The sequence below is a fragment of the Eubalaena glacialis genome, chromosome 2 (genome assembly GCF_028564815.1).
Source record: "Eubalaena glacialis isolate mEubGla1 chromosome 2, mEubGla1.1.hap2.+ XY, whole genome shotgun sequence".
In the NCBI taxonomy this organism is placed as follows: Eukaryota; Metazoa; Chordata; class Mammalia; order Artiodactyla; family Balaenidae; genus Eubalaena; species Eubalaena glacialis.
The window spans coordinates 122,058,783-122,086,231 of record NC_083717.1 but is presented as its reverse complement, the minus strand read 5'-3'; the positions used below and the strand labels follow the sequence as shown (position 1 = coordinate 122,086,231).

At 39.5% G+C, this 27,449-nt stretch overlaps 1 protein-coding gene across 3 annotated transcripts in view; it reads left to right on the top strand.

The window, feature by feature from the left end:
* The window catches only part of STXBP6 (syntaxin binding protein 6), a 265,716-nt gene that overhangs the window by 58,997 nt on the left and 179,270 nt on the right, over positions 1 to 27,449 (top strand). For all 3 annotated transcript variants that reach the window (XM_061180736.1, XM_061180733.1, XM_061180734.1), the window contains exon 2: positions 12,308 to 12,496. In XM_061180736.1, coding sequence (XP_061036719.1) covers positions 12,343 to 12,496 — 154 coding nt within the window. In that variant the 5' untranslated portion in view covers positions 12,308 to 12,342. The remainder of the gene's footprint in view (positions 1 to 12,307; positions 12,497 to 27,449) is intronic.

The following is a 27,449-nucleotide window of genomic DNA, read 5'->3' as shown; positions in this document are numbered from 1 at the left end:
CTATTTTCCTCCCCTGTTGTTTCCAGGGCCTGGAATAAGTGCTGAGAAACCTTTATAAGAGCTGATCCAGGCTCTTGGTGTGGTTAGCATTGTGCTTTCAGGAGACCCCCCAATCCAGAGCATTAATTCCCAGACTGGTAATAGACTCGTGCCTTTGCCCAGGGCATGTTCTCCTTCCAGTGGCTCAGAGCACTGAGACGGTAGGAGGGGCTCCTGTTATTTGGGGTCAGCACAGAGCCCTGTGGCTTGGGACTTGGCCAAAACAATTCTGTGCTTCTTGGACTGTCTCAACCTGTTCTATTTGGGCAGGCCATCATTGTTTTTGGCCTCGAAAGCCAAATGAGAAAACATAAACTGTGAAAATTCAAGGGAATAGAAGGTGATAGCCAAAAGCTGAGGTTTAGAAATCTATGGGCTAGGGATATTCTAGTCCAACACTTAATTTCATGCCAATTCATGAGAAAAAGGATGAAATCTGAGAAGAGTCGCCACTGTAATAAATGATGTTTTCTCTCTTTCCCTCTCCCTTCTGACATACCACCTATTCTCACCTTCCACAAACTTGGGATTGCTATCATAAGTTCGCAGTTATGTGGAGAACATCGCAGTAAGGTGGAGAATAGTGGCTAGCCCTAATCTTGGCCTTGCTACTCTTTAGTTGTATGATTTGGGAATTACCCTCTGGACTTCAGTTTTCTTATGATTTAAGGAAGAGAATTGGATGAGCTAGACAATCACTAAATCACTTCCAGCTGTTAAATATGTAAGCTTAAGAATGCTAACATACTAACTTGCCCACATCTTTCAACTGAAGTATAAGCTGCTGGTGGGTAGGGCCCCAAAATTTGTCAAGCAATGGTTGTTGGTTGGCTCATTTGGAAGGTCTTGCTCAGATCCTACTCAGTAAAGTCAAGTGGATAGAATTCCTCTTGCCAAGCGTTTCAAATGTGTGAAGCCAGGGGCATTGCTGTTAGGGAAGCAGCTAAGGTTGCTTGAAGCATTGGCAGTGGAAAATAGAAGACATAGAAAGAGTATGGGGTAGGAGGTAACAAGGAGGGTCCCAGTTGTGCTTTTGAAATACCAGAGGGGGGTAATACAGCAAAGGAAGTGGAAAGAGGAGTTTTCCCTGAGAACCAGCAGAAACCTTTGAAATATGTGCCTTTCATTTTTAAGCCTTTTCCGGTTTGGAAAATAGCCTGCAAGGTTCATAAAACTGCCTGGTGGCAGCCATCCAAGATCCTCCCAGGAGTTGACTCCTGTTATAAATGGCTGGTCTCCAAAGGAGGGTGGCAAACAGCTGTGATGAGGCTTTGGTGGGCATTGTCCTGTTTGTGGAGATAGAGCTTTATCACAGACTCTCTGCTAATGTATTCTGAACTCCCCAATTTTCATCTGTGGAATCAAAACAAGCTCTATTCTAACTAGATTACGTGATCCTCTTTGCCAGTTTCACAGCATGACCTGCACACCCAAGATGAGCAGATATCCAGAAAGAACGACTTCAAACTCCAGCCTGACTCGTTATCTTTGTAGTAGCTGGGCAGGGATGATAACAGTATCTTGTCCACCCGAAAGCAAGGCTGATCAGAGGCAAAACTGTGAAGCAGATGAATTTGTCTTGATTTACCTGGAATTTTTTTTTTTTTTTAATTTTATTTATTTATTTTTGGCTGTGTTGGGTCTTCGTTGCTGCACGCGGGCTTTCTCTCATTGCGGCGAGCGAGGGCCACTCTTCATTGCGGTGTGCAGGCTTCTCACTGCGGTGGCCTCTCTTGTTGTGGAGCACAGGCTCCAGGCGTGCGGGCCTCAGCAGTTGTGGCACACGGGCTCAGTAGCAGTGGCTTGCGGGCTCTAGAGCACAGGCTCAGTAGCTGTGGCTCACGGGCTCTAGAGCACAGGCTCAGTAGTTGTGGCTCGCGGGCTCTAGAGCGCAGGCTCAGTAGCTGTGGCGCACGGGCCTAGCTGCTCCGCGGCATGTGGGATCTTCCCAGACCAGGGATCGAACCTGTGTCCCCTGCATTGGCAGGCAGACTCCTATCCACTGCGCCACCAGGGAAGCCCTGGAATGTATTTCTATCTCATCTCTTCCTACCTTTTTCATTTCTTCAATAGGAGATAGGGAGAGCAAAGACTACTAGTATCACGCTTCCTGGGTTCAAATCCTAGCTCTGCCCTTGAAAAGCTGCATGATCTAGAGCAACTTACTTAACTACTCTGAGCTTTAGTTTCCTCATCTCACCCTCCTCTCTCCCACATAAAAATGTATTAATGAGATCTTTCAGATACCAAAGTCACATGTTTAAGTGTACGCATCTCCTGTCGGAATTTGAGGTGCTGACGGGAAAAGCTTTTGGAGGCTGGGAGGGAATCTTTTTCAGCACCATTCAGATTACACTGCACAGGCACAAAATCATGAACTTGATTGTTGGGGAGACTGATTAAAGTTGAAATGACAATCCTTGGCTTGATCCGTATGGGAAGAGTTTAATGACCTTATTGAAAATCTCATTTGTGAAATTGAGCCATTGAAGGACAGAGTCCTTAGTCTTTTAAGTGGACAGTGTAAATATGTATAACAGGGCTTCTGGATGTATCACATTTCTTCTGTGCCCCTCATTGCTGTGAAGGACTTCATGTCAGAGTATAACACTGATAAAATGTCAATTACAGAAAACTAATTGAAACTCTCTCAAGAAATTATAAAGTGATGATATTCTCCAAATAAGGGATTCAAGTAGGAAATACTCTCAGAATTGATGATTTAGAGACTATTTTGAGAAGTTTTGGTCTGATTTTTAGATTTTTAGAAAATATTTAAACTTGTTTCAACTACTTTTTTGGTTTTTGTAGGTTTCATACACTTAAAATTGGAGAGTCTTTTTAAAGGTTTATTACCTTTTTGGTGTTATATTCCAGGTCTGTTCTAAAATAGAAATAGCTGAATCAAGAGAATTTATAATTTACCTAAGATTTGAGTTAACAAATATCTGATATAAAAGGCTCATTTTATGCTTGCTGGAGGATTTGTTCATTGATTTGTTTGTTTTTAATGGTTGATATGTTTGGTCTTTATTTTTTAATCCAAAACTTCTGTTGTAAACTTCTGTATACATCAAAAAGAGAAAACACCTGAATCACACTGTCTTCCACTTCCTTTCATGTGTGGGTTCAGTGTTTTTCCCCCGTTGTTTTATCTTCAGTGTAAGTAGAGGAAGCACACTAATTCAGCCATCAGTACAGAGCGTGGCACACAATTAAAATGTTTATTTTCATGTTGTCAATCTTCGTGTGGCTTGGTCCATATTTGGTTGGAATAGATTTGTCTATTATGAGTGTTGTTAATAAACAATGCTCTCAGGCCAACATATTGTTTTGTTAGTTTGCCAACTAGCTGTTGGGCACCACAATGACATGAGTACTCGAAAATTGGGAGATGCCAACAATTGGAGCTCCTTTTGGTTCATTTTCCCTTATAACCCTTTGTTCTTTCTTTGATATGCTTAAACTCATTTTTAAGGCCTGCCTCACACTTTGGATCAATAATTCTGTCATAATCCAGTGAGTGCACCCCAGCCTGCCCTTCCCTTTGGTACTTTATTTCTCCCCATCACTGTCGAGTCAGTATATGGGTACTGTAGAACCAACTTAGCTGATCCTGGAAATTTAAACTTGTGAATGTGGAGGTTCTATTACAGAATAAATCCCTCAACAAATCCCCCAAATGATGTATTCCCAGCAGCCTTTTTTTGTTCTTGGTAATGTTATTTTTTGGCTTTGTCATATCATCTGTTAAAGTTAGGAAGTGATCGACAAGGCGGCTAAAAAGTCCACCCACCACGTAAATAAACTTGTGTAAACACAGGTCTTGTTGTCTGGGTGCAGAGAAGGGTTTGTTCTTTGGATATTAAGCCTACAAGAAGAATGTGCTTTCTGAACATATAAACAAGGAAAGAGGAGATGACAATAGTCTAGATTTATAATTGAAGCAGACATGAGTCACCGGCTTGGAGGATCCTGTGAACATAATGTCTCATACAAGAGGAGGGTTAGTATATACACGGAAGAGAAAGCCAGCCAGGTCTTATGGTATTTGGTAGCCTGATGGTAAAAAAGAGCTTCTTTTCCTTCCTTAAGGAGCTAAGCATCATGACCAGGGTTGCTGTGTGCGGTTGTGCTGCTTTTGCACTGCTCCAACGATTGTGTCCAAGGGAGCAGGTGCAAGTGGACATCTGGCTGGCATTCTGCTCACCAGGTCGTGGGTCCCGGCATGGAGCTGCATTTGCTCAGAGGAAAGGTGGCGTTTTCTTCTCACCAAAATCACTTCCAGGCCTTGTGGTAATCATTCACAACATCTGCTCTCCTTTCTCACAACTCTTTGAAGGTGGAAATTTATCTGCTTTCACCTTTGGGATTCCCAACACCATGCCTGGACTGGAGTTGAAAAGAGAGTAGAGCAGACTGATAACTGGATCTCAGTAAAATAAATTTTGATATATCTTCCAGTTTGGGGAGAAAGAGTGTACCTCAAAAACAAATTTCTTTAAGGAACACTCTAGTCAGGTTATAGTGGAATAAGAATACTGCCCTGCAGAATCTTGGACCTATTTTTCTTTGTTTCAAAATCCAGACATAATCATATTAACATTTTGGCAGACTTTTTTCTAGAAATCTCTTTATGCATATCAGTACACACATATAAGTTTACATTCATGAGCTCATTTTCTGTTTTGTAACTTCCTTGTTTTCACTCTGTATTATGTCATTTTTTCAAGTTAGTATCTATAGATCTGTGCCATGATTTTGAAAGGTTATGTGATAGTCCATTGGGTTGAAGGGCTATACTGCATTTTAACAATGTAGATTGAATATTGATGGGTATTTAAGTTGTTTATAATGTTTTGCTCTTAAAAATGGATCTGAAGTAAGCATGCATCATGTATGATACACACAGCATTTCCTTTTTCTCTAGTAGTGGAGTTGCTGGTTCTAAAGGTTTCAGTTCAAATACTAATCTCTATAAGAGAGGAATTATAACTTCTTCATAATCCTGAGACCGATAGGGGTGGGTTAAAAATGGCATAGTTTACCATTCATAAATGCACATACCTAAAGATTCTAATTTACAAAAAGAGCAAGCTTTGGAAGATGCATTTAGCAACTGTCTTGATTGTATACTTGGGATTGCGTGGAGGTGTTTTGTAAATCATGAAGTGCTGTACAAACCGCAGTGACTCATTACTAGAGCTTTACAGAGCATCTGCCATGTACTCGCAAAAAAGGTTTATGGAGTCTTTATTTTATAAATAATTCATTAAATACAGAGAAAAAACAAAAACCCAGAGACAGTGGATCTGGACCTGGTTGTACAGTGGAATAAATCAAAGACATTGTCAAGAAAACAAATCCCAGACCTTGCCCCCCCAGGTCCGCTGAATCTGTGTGAGCAAGACCTGGGCACCCCAGTTGATGTTGATGTACACAGTCTTTGTTTGGAATTCCCCCTTAAATACATTGTTTGGTCTATCTCCAAATATTTGTCTAGCAGAATAGAGAATATTTTTAGCTTTTATACATATACTTAAAATTTTTATTTTTCCTGTTTGTAAGTCTCTGGCTCTTTCTAGGATATTTTTAGCAGATTTGCTGTATGACTTATTTAGTCTCAATCTTTGTAAATCTTGTGAAATCTTAAGTATGGGTTCTTGGTCTGCCATCCCCTTCTGGTTTTATACCATTGGCCAAGCCCCTTCCTTAGCCCTTGTTGTTTCTACCAGAAAGAATGATGAACTCATAGTGATTGCAATTTTCATCTTTGAATGGTATCACCAGATTAAAGTTGTCTGTCTAGTATAGTGGCATATCTGACTCCCCTTTTAGATTCTATTTATAAGAACTTTTAGTTGAGAATAATAGTTGAAGTACATGGAAAAATTGGCTGGTAGGTTGAAACTTTCATCTAATTTATTTAATTTATCCTCATGCTTACATGCTATGGATAGACTAAAGTTTTCTTCTTGAGAACTATCTTATCCAAGAGTAAAGTTGTCTAAGTAGAAGTAGAATTGCATATTTATAATAATCAGTAACCCTTACTTGAGTAAATTTTTATAAAGTAGCTAAATTGACCTCAAATTATCTCATTGGTCTTAATTTATGAAACAAGAAAAAATAAAATTGATTTTTATTGCCTAACAAGTTGCATATTTTCTGGCTACTAAGTGAAGTTTTTGGATTTTGGAGTACAATTAACATTTTTAGATTATCTCTAAGTTTAATGACTGTGTAATAACATCTGACTTGTAACATTTAGTACTTAAATACTGTGGAGTTTAAGGGAAGCAATTTAACATTTCTCTACTTTGGCCTCAATATTTATAACATTCCCCAGTTCCTTGTCAAGGTAATTGTGTTTCTCTTTCAGGACATGAGGCATGGAGTAGAAACAGTTGAATACAGTTATACTTGAATCATATTTATCCTTTAGAATATTACCTCGGACAGTGTAGAGGGACAATGGTAGCAAGATGGGAGTGGTACTAGAAACCTTTTAGGAGGCATCCAAATCATTCAAACCAGGGACGATGGGGATCCGAATTAAGGTAGAGGATGTGAGGATGAAGAGGATCTGGTGGAGCCCAGAAATATTAAATTGGATCTACAGAACTTGGTAATTGGTTAGTTGTTATGGGGACTTGGAGGATTTGAGAGACAAGACTGAGTCTAAATTAACTCTTAGTGGAAATGCTCAGTTGCCAGCTAGACACATGGATTTAAAACCAGGATGGCAATGGGATCTGGGTGCATGATTAGGGTCATCCAATTAAAGGAGGGAGTCAAGTTGCATTTGTAGAATTTCAAAAACAAAGTGGCAATGTAGAGAAGTCCTATCTTAGAGAATAACCTTATTTCTCTTATTTCTAAGTTACTTGAGGTCACCTCACTAGAGTTCCCATGCACTAGTAGAGACCAGCTGATTCTCCCCAAAAGTGTTCTGGGATGATATCCTGTTTGCTGTTAACTTGGAGAATTCTGAAACTTGATATCGGCTGGTTTTGAGTGCATCTACCTCAGGGTTGAGTCATAGTAACTAGTTTAAGAGGGTGAGGTCTAAAACCAGGCATTCTGGTTACTTGTTGGCAATGGGAATATAATCGTCATACAGTCCAGATTACTTGTGTTGGCATAGCCAGTGCTATTCCATGATCAGAAGATTGCATGTGAAGCGTGGCAAGTGAATGAGGTTAGAGAATCTGTTATCTAATAATATTAAGCTAAACAAATGGCCCCTCTGTTTCACCAGAGGCAGCGCTTACCTCTCAGGTGAGAAATATTTAAGCCCTGTCAGCCCCACCGCCTTAGACCCACCTGCAGGATAATGAGTGCACCACCACAGGTCATCTGCGGTTTTAATGAGTTCCTACCGCTCCTCCTTGTCTCTTGACCACAGAGGACACGTGTCAGTTCAAGTACTGGAAATGGAAAATGTTAGTGTTGGAATGCAAAGACATCTTACCTCTCTACCCCTTAACTTACGTACTTCATCTGCCTCCTCCGTGAGGTCCTTGGAGTTTACAACTCCTGGAGAGGAGGATAGTAGGTGGAGGACCATCTCACTACCATAACCACGTGCTGACAAAATTGGTTATGGGTTAGATGGCTTAAAGGGAGAAGAAGATAGATGAAAAAGCTTGAGGGAGAGGAAAGCTAACTGTGATTAGTTTCCAAAACTACCACTTAAGGCAGCCAGCTGCTTTGACTTGCAAATCATATTGTAGGTTGGTTTCTTGGATGGGAAAGCTTTGTAATTATAGCCTTTAGAAGCCGTGGACCAGGAAGAGAGAAAACTTCCATGGGTTGTAGGGGAGGAAAAATAATTTTCCCTTTACTCTTCTGAGTTCTTAGCTGAGACCCCTGTAATAAAAGACAGATTAACAAGAGAAAACCAATCAGAAGTTTATTAACGTGTATACCTTGTGTATACATGGGAGATACCCTGGGAAAAATGAATAATTCCCAAGGTGGCTTAGAATTCAGGATTAAATACCATCTTATTAGGGAAGGGGGATGGGGTGTAGACCTCTTAGGGGAGAGAAAAAGATTTTTAGAAAAGATGAATGGGCCCTTACAAGACTAGATGGGAGGTGTGACAGTTTGTGACAGAGTGTGTCTGAGTGTGGTGTCGACTTCTAGTCTACTGTCCTGTGACAAGAATCAGTCTTCTCTGGTGGATGAAACTCCTGGAGAAGGGATTTATAACAACCGAGTTCCTTTCGGAGGATCTGTCTTTAGACAGATAAAGGGAATTCAGAGAAAGCCTGTCCCCACATTTGCTGTTTTTCAGATGCCTTTGGCTCAAAACAATCAATATACTAAAGCAGAATATTTGGGGCATGTCCTGCTCCCCTTCAGGGTGATGTAGGTTGGAGTAACCGTGGTCAGTGGTGTACCACCGCTGTGTATTCATCTTGTTTTCCTTACAAAGAGGTCCAGCTGTGGGCTGGACATTGATTTACCAGTAGGAAGATCTAAGACCTGAGAAATCTGCTTGGTTGAATGGAGAGAAAAAGTCCTGTACGTTCTCTTCCTCTATTCTGTCCTGAGAATACACTCCTTTCCATCCCCACGGTTCCTCCTTAGGCTCTCAGCTTTTCAATTAGGTGTCAGGATGGCTGCAGTTAGAGAGTTGTTTAAACTACAGATCCCAAGATTCTTATTTGGTGGGGGTAAAGGAGGGGGCCAGGGGTCTGCATTTTTGAAAAGCTCTCCTTGCCGAGTTCAGATGTGCAGTCACGTTTGGGAGACACTCATAGATTATTTCCATGAAGCTACATTACTCCCCCTTTTACATTCTGATTCTTTCTCTTCTAATCCACTGTCCATTCCCATTTCCAGGTGGCATCAAAAACATACACACGTGCTCCCAGGCTTGTTAGTATCCTTGGCCTGGACAAAAACTTTAGACAATTTCCCATAAAAATGAGCCTGATAGTCTCTTGCGAGTGAGTTTCCTGAGGGTGAAACCTATAAATAGCTCATCCTGATAACACTTTATACAGAGCCCTCCATATGTTAGACTGTTTATCCATATTTAGAGGGTTTCATACCCGTGAGTGAGAAAAGCAAAGCTTTGGTAAATAAAATCGAGTTTCTCTTTTACAAATACCTTCTGGTATGGATGGCTACATTTACTCAGTTTCTGCAAGTTCAGAGGGTCTTTTATTTTTCATATCTTAGTAGGAGAGTTAATAAAAATTTTCCATTTTAAGCATTCATTATGATTCGGACACCAGAATAAGTGATTTGCATGCATTGTTTCATCTAATTCTTTCAATGCTTCCATGAACTAGGTGAAGCTCTCTCCATGATGCAGTGAGTAAACTGAGGTCTGAATTTTAAGAGATTTACCCACATATATGTCTTCAGTTTTGGAAATAAGATTTGAACCCAAGTTTGTCTGATTCCAAACTTGTGGTCAGTGAAGTTACTGGTTTTATTTTTCCTCTTTTTTTCTCTCTTTTGTTCTTGGCTGCTGAATATCCATACAAAAAAACAACAAAAGGCCATTTCCATTTCTTACCAGTTTTTCAAAAGAAGAGCAAGATTTCCTGAAAATTTAATAGCACATGCATGTTGTTCCTTTTCTTTTTTTTTTCTCTGACAGATTTTGCATAATACAATGATCGCTTTCTATTTCTTTTAACCACAAGTTTTGAAAAATGTGAATCTGAGTTGGAAAAGCAAAAGCCTTGCCACAGTTGGGAAGGCGCTGGTTAGAGAATGCCTGATGAGTTTGGGAAGATGACTTTCTTTCTACATTGCTTTTATAGGACGTTTGAAGCCACCGTGCTACCACTGGCTTTCTTTTTCACGTGTCCCCAAATGCTGAGAGGTGAGAGGCCTTGGAGCTAGAAAAGAACTAGTTTCTCTCTTTTTAAAAAAATGCCCCTGTAAATTATAACACCCTGCATAGCAAAGTCATGGGGTAAATCGCAGTGGGGGAAATTCTGTTTGGTAACTTCTAGGAAATCACAGGGTGTCGGTTAGAGGTCAGCACATTGAGAAACTCCGTCATCATTTTGTACTCAGCTAGTAGGAAGAACCTGGTGGCAATGATAAAATGGCATGATCAGAGCACGTAGATCTGGGCATAGATCTATAATGTATAGATAGAGGTATAGATAGATAATAAACACCAACACTATTTATTCTTTATTCTTGCTGCCACTAAGAAAACCTACTACAGAACTGAAACCACAAGAAATTTCTTTAACCAGGGGAAGGTTCTTTTTTAATATATCTCTTTCCTACCATGAGGTTACAGGTGTGGGACCAGTTACAGGTGGACAACTGTGTGGGTAGCATTTGTGAATCTTGCACTGGGAAGGATGTTTCATGGTCTTCCATCATAAATCATCTGGATTTAAGGGAAACCTTTGATGTAGTCAGTAGTCAACTCCTGGAGAGCAGGGAGCATATCTTAGTTATTTCTTATATCTCTATACTGAGCATTGAGGTGGCGGGTAATAGGTGTTTGTTTACCAACTGGCTCGATTTTACAGCAGGTTGATCAGCTCTTTGAGCTACTGTTACCATATATAGCTGTGCTATTGATCCCTCTGCAGGATCTCTGAATACTCTGTACAGCCTGCATGACCAACCCATTGGCCTTCTCTGCACCTTTAGTTCTGATTTGTTATTTGCTTGAGCAAATGTTGGTTACTGCTTAAGACATAGTCTCTGACTAGGATGACGGAATAGAAAACATTTACTCATTTACTCAAGTTGCAGCTGAGTTTTTGGATGATGCAGGGTTAAAATTCAGATTGACCTTGAATATAATAGATGCAAATAAGCAGAATCAAGACCTTTAGGGAAGTACAACTTTGGAAAACTAAATATAACATGGGGACTGCGTATATGTAAATTTGAGGGGTGAGGAGGGGGGACTCACTGGGAGTCAGCAACATGATGCTTTATTTTCTTAATTATTGGGCACACACTGCCAGTTAACCACAGGAGCATAACATGTGGGGACTGCTGGGTAACATTTCCAAAATACTTGGCATTAGTCAGACATTTTTTTAGCATTCTGTGTCCACTTTGGCTGAAGGAAACTGTGGAGAATTTGGCGAGGGTCCAGAGCATGGCAATGAGAGGCAGAGGAGCACTGGAAAATAGGACCGGTTGAAAGAGGCTAATAAATAAGGATTAATTACTTAGCCTGATCCAAAGCAGCTGAAGGGTGATTAAATTAATGGTCTTCTGTTGCATATATAGTTATTATGTGGAAGATGATATAATTATTTCTGCTATGAATAGAATTATGGAAATGGATTTACATTAGAGTTAAAGGAGATTTTGAAGTTGCATAAAGAACCTCTTGACTTTAAAGATTTTTAGATCATCTAAAATGTGAGATTTTTAGCTCATCTCACATTGTGTTTGTCATTTTCAGCGAGTAAATCTGTATTCCTTTTTTGTTTGAGTTTTTTCACAGTTATGACAAATGTAAAGGCCTTACTTTTAATGATTCTATAATGCATTTCAAGCAAGTGAGAGGTTAAACCACAAATTGAAAATTACTTGCTGTGTGAATCAACTTGCTGCTTATCCTTTTTTTTTTATTTTAGTTGATTTACAGTGTTCTAGGTGTACAGCAAAGTGATCCAGTTACACACACATATATATATATATATATTTTTTTTTTCCATTATAGGGTATTACAAGATATTGAATATAGTTCCCTGTGCTATAGAGTAGGTCCTTGTTGTTTATCTAATTTTATATATAGTAGTGTGTTTCTGTTAATCCCAAATTTCCAATTTATCCCTCCCTCCCTTCCCCTTTGGTAACCATAAGTTTGTTTTCTATGTCTATGAGTCTGTTTATGTTTTATAAATAAGTTCATTTATATCATTTATTTAGATTCCACATATAAGTGATACCGTGTGATATTTGTCCTTCTCTGACTTACTTCACATAGTATGATAATCTCTAGGTCCATCCATATTGCTGCAAGTGGCATTATTTCATTGTTTTTTATGGCTGAGTAGTTTTCCATTATATGTGTACACCACATCTTCTTTATCCATTCATCTGTGGATAGACGTTTACATTGCTTCCATGTCTTGACTATTGTAAATAGTATTGCTATGAACATTGGGGTGCATGTATCTTTTTGAAATAGAGTTTTCATCTTTTCTGGCTATTTGCCCAGGAGTGGGATTGCTGGATCATATCTGCTGCTTATTCTTATATGAGCCCTTATAATACTGCCAATTCCAGCTTGCCTTTTCTTTTTCTTTAGAAAACTCACTGCGTGCCCTGCTTGCTTGGTCAACAATGAGTGCCAAGTCTGCCATCAGCAAGGAAATTTTTGCACCTCTTGATGAAAGGATGCTGGGAGCTGTCCAAGTCAAGAGGAGGACAAAGAAAAAGATTCCTTTCTTGGCAACTGGAGGTCAAGGCGAATATTTAACTTACATCTGCCTGTCAGGTAATGAAAATCAGATATGAATATTGTTAAAACAACTTCTGTTTTAAAGCAGTTAATTCTAAGGTATCCAGGAGGGTTATAGCCCAAGGTTTGGATACACCTGCCTTTCCATTCCTTTCCTGTTTCTCTGTTACCTTCTTTGATCCTTATTTACTCATGGCACCTTGGCTTTTGACGTTGCCTAGTATGGAAAGGTAATGAAGTGCAATTTTAATGTCCTTTCAGTTTCATTAAGAGCATCTGTAAAGGGTTTGGCAAACACTTCTGTTTGTCCATACTTTTCCTTCACTAGGGCCTTGACAGAAAGTGGGCTATCCTCTGAGATTTTTTGTTTTAGAACACTTCCTGGTATTTGGATAATTGTTACTACCAGCAGCCTGAGTTTCATTGACTTTTCTTTTTCTTAACAGTTGCCAATAATCAGTAATAGTTGGTCTCAAGATAAATATCGACACTGTATGGAATGGGAGAAAGTAGACTCAGCTCATAACTCACAGCTTTGCCTGACAGCTGTTCTTTGTCAGGAAGAGACATCTGTTCTATTAAGCTTAGAATTTTGTGGGATTACTTTTCTTCTCTTTCCGTTTGTGATTGTAGGATATCTGTGGGACTTACTGTGAATTCATACCAAGTTTTTTGAGATGAAATTTGGATAAGTTTTCCATGGAACTATGGGTGATGCTAATCTGAGCATCTGGAACATTTGTAATATTTCTGATATTTCTTGTAACTGGGCAATGGAGGAATTAGGCTTACCTTAATTCATCTTTTTTCCAATTTTCTTCAGTTGTGGCTTGGGAATAAAACTTTATTTTTGGACCCATTTTTAGCTTTCTTTAAAAAAAAATTAAGCCTCAGATCATTTGTTTATCAGAATTTATTTCAAGGTGGAAATAGCTTTTTTTCCAGAAAGAACATGTAGAGATAATAATAGGACTGTATCTTAGTTTTAAATAGAATGGAAATATAGCCCTTTGGTAAGAATGCCTTTTCAATGGTTAGAATGAGAATTGACCTTGAAATATTGGTCTCTCTTTAATCCCAAGTAACAATTAGGTTAATAAGATTTGGTGACTGTCGGAAGACATTTGCATTCCTTTAGTGTGCTGAGCAGTGCTTGCCATATAATAGGGGCTCAATTAATATCTAAAGAAGTAGCCTTTCCTAATACCTTCCTAGTATTTTGTTAATGAGGTTCAGGTCTTAAAAATATTTCCGCATCTTTAAATTTGAATTCTAGAGTTTTCGCTTATACCAATAATGAATAGAATGCATTTAAAGAAATTTTGTTTTGTATTTGGGCCGAGCTGAACATGGGATGAGCAGGGACCCATAATATTCTAATTAACCTCCATTCTCTCAATGTTTCATTGAGATTTCTTGAAGACGGGTAGTTGCAGAAAAGATGGATGAAAAAAAGGGCGGTTTTGTTTGCCTTTTAGGCACGTGTTATTGTCAGCCTCTTTCTGATCATGAAGTCTGCAAGAGTGATAATGGGGCCTCTAATTCCCTCTCCCGGTGAAAGAGCATGACCATTTCCCCTGCCATAGGACATAATGACCGGGAATTACTGGATAACTGCATTTCCTTTACATATTACCAAGACCTTCAGGTTGCAAGCCTGCAGCTATGAGAATTACTTTTCTGTTGCATTCTAATGGAGGACAGTCTTGAGTTCTGAAAGTCCTCATCCTTTTCATGGATTTGAATTTTGAGAGGATAGGTTGACAAAGCAGATATGACATTTAAGCAGCTGATTTAATGGAAACTGGGGCAGGAGAAGGCCAGGCAAGTTTGACACCCACAGTGTTTTTGCAGTTTGATTTTTCTTGTAATTGAGAAAGAAGCAGCCACCTTTATTTTTGAACTCATGAAAAGCGTAGAGGCCTATCAGTACATCTTTGATAAGGTGTTGTTTTAATTAACAAGTAATTAATTAATTACACACATATTTATTACGTACTTTTTATGTGCTGAGCACTCTTGGTGCTGGGGGTTCAGTTAGGAGAAAAACTCATGAAGCTTACCTTGTTTGTTGGGGAAGGAGCAGTAGACATTAATATTTTATTCACTAAAATAAACATAATTATTAACTGTGAAATGGTTAAAGAGGAAAAATATAGTGACGTGAAAGCATGTGTGAGGAGGATTTGACCTGGTTGGGAGAACCCAGAGCTGCAAGAAAAGTAGGGCCTCACTGGCTCTGAAAAGAAATGGTGTGCGTGCAGGGAGCATTCCAGGCAGAGGAAGGGCGGCTTCTTTGAAAGATGAACTGGATTCTGAGTTCCTCCTTGTCTCCTGTTTAGTCCTGTTTAGTCTTTGTAGCTCAACTCACATAGGAGGCTGTGAAGTGAAAGCAGAGCCCTGGAGTGACAGCTGTTCCTTCCTGCTATCAGTGTGAACCTCCTATGCTTTCTGGGAGTCGGAGCCCTTCAACTCTTGTGGCTTGGCTGATGAAAACCAGCTCTCCATTTTGAATAGGCAAAATTTGTCCAAATTAGGGCAATGTCCACAAATAATTTTTAACCACTTTTCAAACAGCATAAAGAGTGATATTCTTTTTTTAAAGAGAAGAGTATCAAAGCTTTAAAAGTTTGCCAACATATGCATGTAAGCATGGGTGTTTTATATACCCAATGTCTTTTACTAATGATTCTTTGTGTGAATTTTTTTCCACAAGTATTTGGCAGAGTTTATAATCTGAGAGGGAGAGGCCTGTGATCATGAGACTTGTTATTTTCAGAGCGGGTTGTATATCCTCTAGGGGAATCCAGAATGGTGCTGCAGCAGGGGAAATAAGATCTTTCTTGAGTTATTTAGCTATAATTGTGTAAGGAGAGAAATAACCTCTCCAATTCATCCATGGAGCTTTGGGATAGAATTTGATTGTTTCTCGTTGGACTTCCTGGCTGGCTTCTTGAATGGTATGCAGATACTTACATACTTAGAGGCCTCTGTAATTAACATTCTTAAAGCATTGTTTTCCACTTTCTCTTTTCAGCAATGGCTAAAATTAAAAAGGCTGACAATACCAAGTGTTGACAAGCATGTGGAGCAATTTGAGCTCTCATACTTTGCTGGTGGGAATGTAAAAATGATAGAATTGCTTTGGTAAACAATTTGACAGTTGTTTATAAAGTCAAACTTGCATTTATATGACTCAACAAGTCTGTTCCTAGGCATTTACCCAAGAGAAATAAAAACATATGTCCACATAAAGACATGTACATAGAGGTTCATAACAGTTTTATTTATAATAACCAAAAATCAGAACTCAGATGTCCATCTATATGTGAGTGAATAAAATTATTTTTATAACTATGCAGTGGAATGCTACCTGGAAATTAAATGAACTACCAATACGTGCAGCAACATGGATGAATCTCAAAAGCCTTGTGTTATGTGGGGGGAAAAAAAAACGGAAAAGACAACATGATGTATGATTCTATTTATATGAAATTCTAGAATGGACAGAACTTAAGCTATAGTGACAGAAAGCCCATTGGTGGTTGCCAGGGGGTGGAGTTGGTGATTGATTGCAAAGGAGCATGAGGGGATTTCTTGCAATGGTGTAAGGGTTCTATATGTTGATTGTGGTGGTGGTTACCTGGGTGTATCATAAGTAACCACCAACTCATCAAACTACACACTTAAAATGGGTGCATTTTATTATATGTAAATATATCTTGGTAAAATTGGTTCTAAAAAATGTCTTACAGAGTCACTTGTGGGATGATCATAAGAATTAATTAACCTTCTTATCTCAGTCTGCTCTGTAAGATGGACAGAAACTAGCCCTCTCCCTTAAAGGTATGAGAAGTTATCCTAGATGGCCTTTTGAGTCCTCAGACAGAAGCAGCTGTGTATCATATAAACCTGTGCTTCCATCTATCTGATCTGTGTGTCAATAGTTCCTTATAGCACCTGGCACATTGCCGAGTATAGACACAATAGATGCTTAAATGGAAGATGCTATGTAAATGGATAGCTTACTAAATACCTGATGATAGTATGGACTTTATTTATAACTTAGAACTGTTAACTCATTCAAACTGTAAAGCAAGCTCTGCCTACAACTATTTCTATAATCAGTTGCCCCCTCCATGAAATTTGGGTCTATAATACTACACTAGACACTATCTGTGGAGAGTGTTTCTCTCTAAATAAATGCACTTCTTACCTATCAAAAAAAAAAAACACTACACTAGAAGCATGCTAAGAAGTTAATATCAATTTGCTATTAGAGGCCAGTTACCTACTGAACATTCCATAATTTCATGTTTAAAATCTATTTTCCTGATCCTGTTTTAATTCAGTATGCATAATGTATAATGCTACCCTTCATATACGTAAATGGATAAAAATCTTTCCTTGGCTGCTCCCCATAGAAGGAGCATGAAGAAACTTCAGTTTTTGTAATTAATACATTCTCTTACATAAACTTTAATTTTTGTGATTAAAACATTCTCTGTTCTTAAAACAGAGAATCTTAATCTTTTCAGAATGATTTTAGATTTGTAGAGAGCAAAATTTTATTATTAAAAAAAAAGTTCTGAATGATCTTTGATGAAATCATTTATGTAAATGGATCCCCATGGAAGGTAATGATGGGGATTAGGAGGCTAGGACTTGGCAATACTGTTCTTTATCTCTGTAGTTGCCAGTCCTGGGTGTTCCTTAGAATAACCTCTAGAATTTTATGGATGGCCTGGTTCCACCTAGGCCCTACTAAGGCAGCACTAGGGGTAGTGGGGAAACTTACCTGTATCTTGAAAGTGTCATGCATGAGATACTGAAGCTAAGGTTGAGAAGTTTTACTATCTTGGGGAGTTATGCTCTGCGTTGTCTTATTGGTATACTTGACATAATGATATATTTATGGTACTCAATTCTATCAAAAGAATACATCTTAGTCTTTTTCTTTTTGACTAGGCATGGTCAAAGCTCTGAATTTTCTGGCCTTTCAATTCAGTTGACAAGTTCAAAGCTTCTTTTAGCCCCTGAGATTCTAGGATTCTGAACCCCCTTGGAAATTTTATAGCAAATTTCATTCTTGTTCCATACATATCATATAGGGAGAAATTCAGGTTGTTAATAATCCAAATGGACATTCAAACCAATTATGAGGGTTTGAGGACATTTTGTATAGGTTACTATTGGATTAGGGTAACCAAAGTTAATTGTCAGAGATCTGGCATAAGAAAGAAATTCTTTTTATCTACTTTCTAAAGTCAGACAGGATCTCATCACAAGGTCTATAAATATTAGAAGAGAGAGAAGGAAAAAACACAAGACAGATGAAATTTGACCTTGATAGAAATGGTTTATTCAGGAGTGGTGAGCTGACTTTCCAAGAGTTTTTATCCAGGAAAAATGAAGAAATCCACACTGAACCCAGAGATGGACAAAGGTAGTAGTAGTGAAAGAAGAAATACAAAACAACTATAACAATGATATATATTTGTTATTATACTTTGTTATAGAAGTAGTAAATATTGAAAATACCAATCTTTCAGATATTATGTAGAAGAAAATAAAAATCATCCTGTGTATGTTTTATTATTTGTTTTAATTCCAGTTAATCCTCACAACATCCCTATCCCTATCCCAATTGGGTGGTATATTCTTCTTTTCCCAGATGAAGGCACCAGTGTTCATCAGAGAGGTCGTGATGTCCCAGGGTCACCACTTTTGAAGTAACAGAAATCCACCCAGTCCTTGTGACCCCATTGGCCATGCTTGTAGTGCCACAGCACCTCATTTTTTCTGACATGAGTCAGGAGGGGTTGTGGTGTAGAGTGAGCCATATTTTAAGGAACAGGTTTCTCCCTAACTCTTCAAAATTCATAAAGACATTGAACAGTTTTGACCTGTACTGTGTCTTCTATCTCATTTCTGAGGTTATTGAGTAATAGACTCTCCTCCATTTAGAATATACATCAGGGTAAGCTTTTTATCTCTTTATTATAGAGATTTGGTGTGTAAATCCAGCCCTAAAACTTTAAGTAGCTCTAGAAGACAGTGCAATCAAAAACAAAGTTATTTCCAGTGTCATGATTATATGATTCTTCGTACATCCTTTTTTGTTTTAGAAAACTATAATATCTTCTATTTTACATTGAGAATTTGGCCCTTTTGTGACATGTGCATAGACACATTGGATTAAAACATTTGCAATGATGATATCCTTGGTTACATGAAGTTAAAAGTAGAGAGGGTTTTCTTCTGCAATGTTTTCTGGCTCAGCAGATGTTGCCACCAGGTGTCATTTGTAAATGACCTTCAGTGTAGCACCTGCCATGAACCCATCACATGCTTCAGTGCTCAGTAAGGTTAGAGAAGCACCAGTACCCCTATGAATTAGGAGTAGTAATAATACTAATAATAGTAATAGTATTTATTGAGTTCTTATATTGGGCATGGTTTTATGCCCTTTACATATATTAACTCATTTAATCCTTATGACAATGAGGTAGATAACAGTACCATCCTCATTTTGTAGATGAGGAAACTGAGCATACGGAATTCAATTGGCTGGCCCAAGGTCATCGGTTTGTGAATTACAAAACAGAGATTTAAACCCAGGTGGTTTGATTCTAGGCCTGTATTCCCTTAGACACTGTGCTCCTGTTTGTCTGTCTGTCTCTTAAGCATAAGAGTTATATGAGAGAGGACTTCCCAAACCAAGCATCTTTTCTCACACTCCCTCGCACATCTTTAGAGATAATCATGTTTCGCGATTACTCTACTTTCCTACCAGTTTAGGCCTTGGTTGGTTTGGGCTGGGAGGTGACAGTCCTCTACACCAATATCTAGGCTGTTAAGGAAGCCCCACAGGAGAATGATAGTGTCAACGGATATATTTGAGTCTTAGAGAAAATCAATTCCCCAGGGAAATTCTGAGAGGCTCCTGACGAGGACACCGCCATGTATGAACTTTTCTTCAGTTATGCAGTAAAAAAAAAAAGTAGATGCCTTAAAGTTTTTTGAGTTTCCTTGATGGTTCTAGATCTCTTCCTGAGAAAACTGGTAGTAATAATATTTGTCTTTGCTAAAGCCTTGTGAATAGGGGACTCCAAAAATGGAGAACAAAGCACTTAACAGATGTGATATCATTTAATCCTCGCAACAGCTTTGTGATGTGGCTTTTGTTGTCTACTTTCCACGAAATAGCCAAGGTTTAAAGTGGGTGGGTACACTGCCCAGGGGCAGACAGCTAGATGGTGATAAGGCTGAGACTCAAATCTGGGTCCCTCTCCCTCCCAAGTGTGCACTCTTTAAAATTTTTTTTCAGGACAAGCCCGAACCCAAGAAACTGAACTCTCCCCTTCCTTAAAAACAATGTGACAACATGCCTTGTGCAAAGCGTTTTAATCTCCAAGGATTTAGAGGATGTGCTGTTGACTGCTTTAGCTTTTCTAGTGGTTTAGCACGCCAACAGAATTTTCTTTTTCCATTCTCTCATGTACGTGTTCCAATACTAAAACCAGATGGAAACAAGGGAAAACTCTTAACAGAGGCTAGTGCCAAAACATTTCCTTTAAAAAGGAAACTCCATCTGTGCTCTCTCCCACCACACAGCCCACTGTGAAGAACAGGGATTTCACAGCTGATTCACTTATTTTCGTTTTGATTAGTTCTGACTAATTGCAAAGGTAGAGCAAGTGGAGGTTCGGGAGATTGCAAACTAAGGCACTCTCCTTCTGGGATGTTGCTGGCAAGGCGCTGGGAACCTGGCCAATGTCCTAAACAGCAGCCTAGCAGTAGGCAGGGTTTTAATTCATGCAGATACGTTCTTTGGTGGTCGTGGTTTTTACCCCTTTTAGATTGCGCGTTAAACATCAGGGATTCATTCGTCAGTAAGTTGTAGTCAGAGGCGCTTGGGGCCACCACAGGTCTCCATTGCTCCAGGCCTTCGCCCAGCCCAGCTGTGCAGAACACGGGCGTAGGCATAAGAATGACTTGGGGTAATATACTGGCTTGTACTAGGTCTTTCATGTCTCTGATACTCAGTTTTCTCATCTATAAAATGGAAATAATATCCATATCCCAAGGGCATTTTGAGGATTAACTGAACTCTGTGTGTGTGTGTGTGTGTGTGTGTGTGTGTGTGTGTATAAGTCCTGATTCCTAGAAAGTACTCAGCTTTATGAGCAGTATTATTACCTTGTCACTAAATGGGACATCCACCTGTTATTGCCATACAAACGTAATTCATCTGCAGATTTTAGAAAACATGTGAACGTATGTCTGATAGGCTTCGGTGACCCATGTCATGTGAGACAAAAATCACATGAAAACCCAGATTTGTCTTGGGATTTTCCTACCTCCCCTTCCACACTTTTTCCCTTTCCCTCTCAAGTTGACTTTCCCCTCCCCTCTGTGCCCCACCCCTGCCAGGGATCGCAAGGTTATTCTGGCTCCCAGTTTCTAAACCTAGCTTCTCTTAATTCTCTGTTCCAAATTATACCGCCCCACGCAAACTGGAATACCAGGGGGAAGCCCACTGCTCTTCTATTTCTGAGAGTTTGAAGACGTTCACTCTGATCTCATGGGTATTTGCACATTGTTGGGTATGTTGGATGCTGAGGTCCTGTGTTCAGGCCTCTTTATCCCCTTTTGTGGGGAGTTAGAACTGGCTTAGTGGAGCTCCTGTCTCTGAAATGGGAGATGTTACTTTCCTACACCTATCTTCACTGATCAAAAGAAAAATTGAAACAGAATAAACCCAAACATCCTTTGGGGTCAATCAAGTGCACTGTTAAGCAAACAGCAGAAGTGGGAGAGGCTGGTACAAACGCCTGTGGACCCAGCTTTTCAGCCCAGATCAGGTTCTTGTTTGCCCAGCTCTTTCCTGTTACCTTTCCTTTAGAGAGAGAGAGAGAATGAATACGAGTGATATTTCCATGCCAGTTACAGTCATGCTAAACCACACGCAGAATTTTCCAGAAGAAACTATAAATGACCACGAGGACAGTGAGGTTGCGTGAGACTAGATGACCAGTTCGTTAGTGTGCTTGAGACTTGCTCACATTTCTCTCTGGTCTCCCCTGTCATCTCCATGATAGCACTTAGCATGGCCAGGTTGTATTTGTCAGTCTGCTTTCTGTTTACCTCTCCAGACTGCCATTCCCTAGAGGGCAGGGTCCATGTTGTACACACCTCATCCCTTTGTGGAACACATGAAGTGTCTGGGGGAAAATCAGGCAAAATCCCCTTTGCCTGAGACTGCTGGCTCGGGCTCACTGTCTCGGCTGGAGCTCTGGCCTGTGAGCTGGAGTAGTTTTTTTTCCTTTGCTTTGGTTTTGTTTGTTTAAGATGCTGCTGGGTGGTCTTTGAATTCCCTTGGAATTCATCAGGTTACTGAGCAGGAGTTTTTATTCTACCTAACAGCCCAGTTACCAAGAAGAAAATGTAGATTTCTCTGATTTATTCAGACTCGAAGAATCATCAAAAATGAGCAATTTATAAACGCTTCTGTTGTCACCTACAGTGGGATGCTGTTATCTCAAATTTTTGAAGCACTTAAGTGTTTCTCCTGAAGAAGGAGTTCACATTACAGGGGAATAAATGATCATTTAATGAGCATCGAATATATCGAAACTTTCCCTGAATGGTCTTTTCTCACAGCAATCGTTTTCAGTTCTACACATTTCCTTAAAGTCGTCTTTCAAGGGAAAAATGGAAACTCTATTTTTATTAAAAATCTCTGAGGATATTCATACTGTCTCCCCCTCCCCCTTACACACCGTTTTAACACAAATTATTTTTTATTCACCACATGTGGCTCCCACGTAGCTTAGGTTGTAGACCCCATGCCCAACTACATTTTGATGTTTATATCGGTTTAAAAAATTATGCTGCTTTGAGAAGCTACAGCAGCTTGGCAAGTGGATTTGAGATGACAAGAATATATCCAGCCTTGATTCCTGGAGATCTCAGTTTCCATTTTCATAAGAGGAAGCAACAGAATTGAGAGTTGTCCTTTTTGGTTTTCCAGCTAATATGAGTAAGCAGCAGTTACATAAGTTTTTTCTCTGGTTAGAATCCTTTCCACCTTGTGGGTAGGTAAGAATCAACTGTTTTTGGATCCATGAGTTTTCAACTGTATTTCTCCCTATAAATGTAAATGTGTTCTTTATCAAAAACATAAAGTGCCACCAAAAAAAGAAAAAAAATGGGAAAAATCATGTAAAAATTGTGACATTGGCTGTTTTGGTTTCACATTTTTTTTTAATACCCCTCCCCCTTTATAATTTCTAGGTACAATTTTGTCTTCTTTTTTCATTTTTATGGTAACAAAACTTTTTAATTTTTTACACAGTCTTTATAAGGTTAATTTTAATGGCTTCTTGGGTGCCATAGAGTATTTAACCATTCATCTGTTGCTTGATATTTTGTTTTTTCAATTTTCACAGTGAGAAGTAAGGAACTTGGTCTTGCCTTTTTTTAGAAAATACCCCTCTTACAGATGAGGAAATTGAGGCACACACATAACGTGTAAGAGGAAACCTCCACACTGCTCCTGAGGGGTAGGAGCAACTGGAATCTCAGTGCTCTGTGGGCCAAAATAAGCTTATCTCAAAGCCCACGTCTGCCAGAACGCCTTAAAAGTAAAATATCCTATGAGTTTGTATGCTTAACAGCTGGTTAGTCATCTCTATGATATTTAAGATAGTTCTAGATCAGGTTCTCTTTGAGGTTCATAGGATGCCTGTTCCCTTTAGGATTGGGACGTTAGGCGATTTTCATGTGCATTTGCAGGTGTTCGTGCGTGTGTGTGTAGCTGTGTTTACAGAAAAAGAAGGTATGTGTCTTACCTAGAGTCAGCCCTCATGTTCCTTCAAAGAGGTGGCTCTTCGCCACATCTTTTTGGTCTGTCTCACGTACTGATTCATTTGACACCTTCTACACTGTTGTTAGATGAGGGATGGGGGAAGTGGTAAATGTCAACCAAACATATGATGCTTTTTTTCCTAGGTCAGTGCATTTCCTTAATGATTCACATATGACATTATTTCAGATCCAACATTTGAATCTACGGAGCAAATAGAATGAGGGAAATTAACTTCTTAGGAATTTTCTTTCAGAACTCTAGATTTTTATAGCTAAGAGAATCCTTAGTCATTCTCAAATACGTCACCAACTTTTATATGAAAAATGAGGCCCAGGAGGTTGGGTGGCTTGGCTGACATCGCAGAACCACTGCAGTCAGGCAAAAGAAGGAAGAAAACGTGGCCTGATCTTCTTGCCAGGTTGGTTTTTGACCTTGGGAGTGACTCTGGTTGAAGTGGGGTGAGATGAGAAAGAGATGAGATTCGTAGCTAAACTGAATTGGAGGCTATATCTCCGTGCCTTTCCTTTTCACTTCAGTATGCAGGCACGATCTGTACCACTCACTCCTGGGAAGAACCTGTCGGCTGCCGATCAAGGAAGTGGCTCTGTCCGTTCTGGGGTCTGGGTATTGTAAGAAACTGGATGTGGGTTACCTGTAACAGCCAAGTGTGCAGGCTTATCTCACTTCTCTGTCACTTCCTCCTGGGCTTGGAGACCCATAAAGTGGAGAGTGCCCAGTGAGAGTGTTTTCGAGGGGAAAAGCCAAAATGTCATTGTCTCTAAATGTGATGCACTGCCTGATCCATTGGGCTAAGAGAAGAAAATGTTAGAATTTCTATTTAAAATATAATTGTTTTCTAATTTATATCTTTCCTGTATGTTTTATAATTGCCATAATATTTTAGAGCCGTAGTCCAAGTCTGTAACTTACAAGCATGCATATATTGGCAGTTAATACTCATAATTTTTTACTGAGGGGATGTATAGTCAGAAATGGTTGGAGGGCTTCCCTGGTGGCGCAGTGGTTAAGAATCCGCCTGCCAATGCAGGGGACACGGGTTCGAGCCCTGGTCTGGGAAGATCCCACATGCTGCGGAGCAACTAAGCCCGTGCACCACAACTACTGAGCCTGCGCTCTAGAGCCCGCGAGCACAACTAGTGAGCCCGTGTGCTACAACTACTGAAGCCCGTGTGCCTAGAGCCTGTGCTCCGCAACAAGAGAAGCCACTGCAATGAGAAGCCCACGCACCACAACAAAGAGTAGCCCACGCTCGCTGCAACTAGAGAAAGCCCGTGTGCAGCAACAAGGACCCAATGCAGCCAAAAATAAATAAATAAAAATTAATTAATTAATTAATTAAAAATGCTTTTTAAAAAAAGTGGTTGGAGAGCCCCAGCTAGAGTCGTGGGGGATGGAAGCTTTTGCTACAATAACAACAGCTTCTGGCTGGTGGGCTGTAAATGATTGTTGTAAAATTTCTGGCTTTTAGACGTAGTTGCCCCAAGCAGTGAGCATAAAACTGCCCTTTGGAATCAGCCTAAGCCCCACTCCTGCCCCTAACCCACCCCCCAGTGATTCCATGGCTTTCTGGAAGGCAGAGAGCCACCTGCTGTGCGAACTAAGTGTCCTAAGACAGGTGAGGGGCCTGGCACAGTGCTTGGCGCTTGGTAGTTGCAAATGATGGCTCTCCTTTTGGAACCTGAGATCTGGCGAAGATAGTTATCTGTTTCAGTTCTAATGTTTGGTTTGATTTGGACTGGCTGTAAACAACTGTGGCTTTGCTTTTCGTACACTATCATCAGGTCCGATGTGGTTGATTTAGTTCTGAAGCTTCTTGGCCTTTTGTACTGTTTAATAAAGGGAAACCTACATTTCCTTTCTGGGCCTGACGTTTATTGATTCATCCAGGGGAGCCTCATTCTTTGCTGATAGAGCAATGTCCTTGGTTCCCGTATGAGCAATTCTGTTTGTTAGTGCATTTCCTCTTTTGTACATAATTATTTTTCTTTATTTGTCAGTTGTTATACTTCATAGGTTAGAGTTGTAGAGACCATTTACTTCGAGCATGGCTATGTCACCCTTCTTTGAGAAAGAAATTTTTTGAACTTAAATTCAAATACTAGGTCTCCAAAAGGCATTCAGCTGTGTCACATCTAACATAAACATAAGTCAGAATATCCCCTTTTCCTTGGAATTCGGACCTATTAAAAGTATCACTTTTGTTTCCAGAAATAGCATAGTTCTGAGGATGCGTTTGACTTTCTGTGAGTGTGTATTTCAGAGATCGTGTTTACCCTCCGTTTCCCTTTCTCTATTGCTCCTCACTTCAGGGATCCTGTTCAGCTCCTCTTAGGTACTAATACCCTTTGCAGCCCATCGCAATTGGCCACTGTTCCCTCACTCATACTATTGAAAACACAGTTCCTCAGAGTGACTGCTCTGAGATGTTAGGAGAGAAATACTATAATTTATGAAAACCTTTACAGACTGATATGTAATCTGAATACCTTCCCTGAGGGCATTTGTATTTGCAAAACATGGCAACCCCTCTAAGACTAGTGATGCTGGTGGTGGTAGTAACACTGAGAGCATTTATTGAACAATTCCTATCACCCATTTTGTACCTTCTCAGATATTATATCTGGGATTGATACACACACTGGATAAACATGTGGGTGTCCTGTTTTGATCATTATTCCATAGTGCTTATTTCCTCATGACCATGTTGGAAGCATTCATTTGTTCAACGCTAATACTTAAGGACTCCTGCTTGGAACCTTTTTGTATGGTGACAGTTTTTACCTTGAATTTTAGAGGACAGCCTGTTAAATTGACTTTGATTTCATTTAATTTGCCTGCTGTTGGTTTTTGCATTTTAACAAAAAAGTGTTGCAGAAAAAACACAACTTGATACTAAGGAGCCTTGCATCACTCATTTTCATAAAGCGACTTCCTGACCAAGGGCACTTAGGATTATAAATGCCTGCTTCAGTTTCAAAAAGTGTGTTTGTGGTGTTTTTCAAAAAATCACTGTTAGCCAGCCTTCCAGATAAAATTCTCTGGCTTTGAGACCATGATATGATGGGGATCTTGTTGCCAAGATTTTTCTACATAATATTTCAAACTCGCTTCCTTCCAAAATCTAATTTTATTCTGAGCTACAGTATAGCTCTGTGAATGTTGAGGTCAGAAGAAGAAAGGAATCTTCTTCCTCTGAGCATAAAACGAGCTCTTTGAATCTGGACTGGGGATACCGTACAGGTCACAAGCAAGGGGGAGAGTCTTGCAGCAATGAGTTTAAATTTCCCTGTGACCAGTTTAATTTTCGCCTGGAGGTAAGACTAGGATGGTGGTACTTAAAGTCTTTTGAGGATACAGCACTTGGCATTATACAGTGTAGTTAGTACTATCATAAATACGTTGGTCTGTGCAGTATTGGAAACAAGATTTGGATTGTAATGACTTACTTAGATTTATGAGTTGGATTACTCTAATTTTAGCTAAACCACACTGAGTCCAATTAGAACTTTCAAGTTTTACTTTGATGAGAGGTGCTCTGTAGAGCATCATTTTCCGAAGTCTCTAATGGGTCTTGAAAAGATAAGAGTTGTCTGTGTTATGTTGACAAGTCAGGTACACCGTGTTGGCGAGAAGTTGCAGAAGCCCTTCTGATTTGAGGCTTTTTGTCACGCATAGTGTAACGAGTGGGGAAAACCTAGGGCCCAGAAATGGCTAATCAATTGATGGTTCTGTGTGCATAATCTTTTCATCCATTTCCAGGATCAAAGTGACCAGAAGTAACCCTGTATAAGGGCAGAAGTTTTGGAGACAGAAAAAATACGGATTTGAATCTTGGTTCTACTACAGACTAGTCGTATAACCTGTGTAACCTAGAGAGAATCAGCTTGGCCTTTCTGAGCCTCATTCCCCACTTAGTAAAATGGTGGTTAAAAATAGCTATCTTGGTGGACTATTATGAGAACTGAAAAAATTGTATGAGATGATATATATATATATATATATATATATATATATATATATATGTATATATATATAAACCACCTTGCTTGGCCCCAGAATATAGTAAATGCTTAATAAATGTTAGTTTCTTCATCG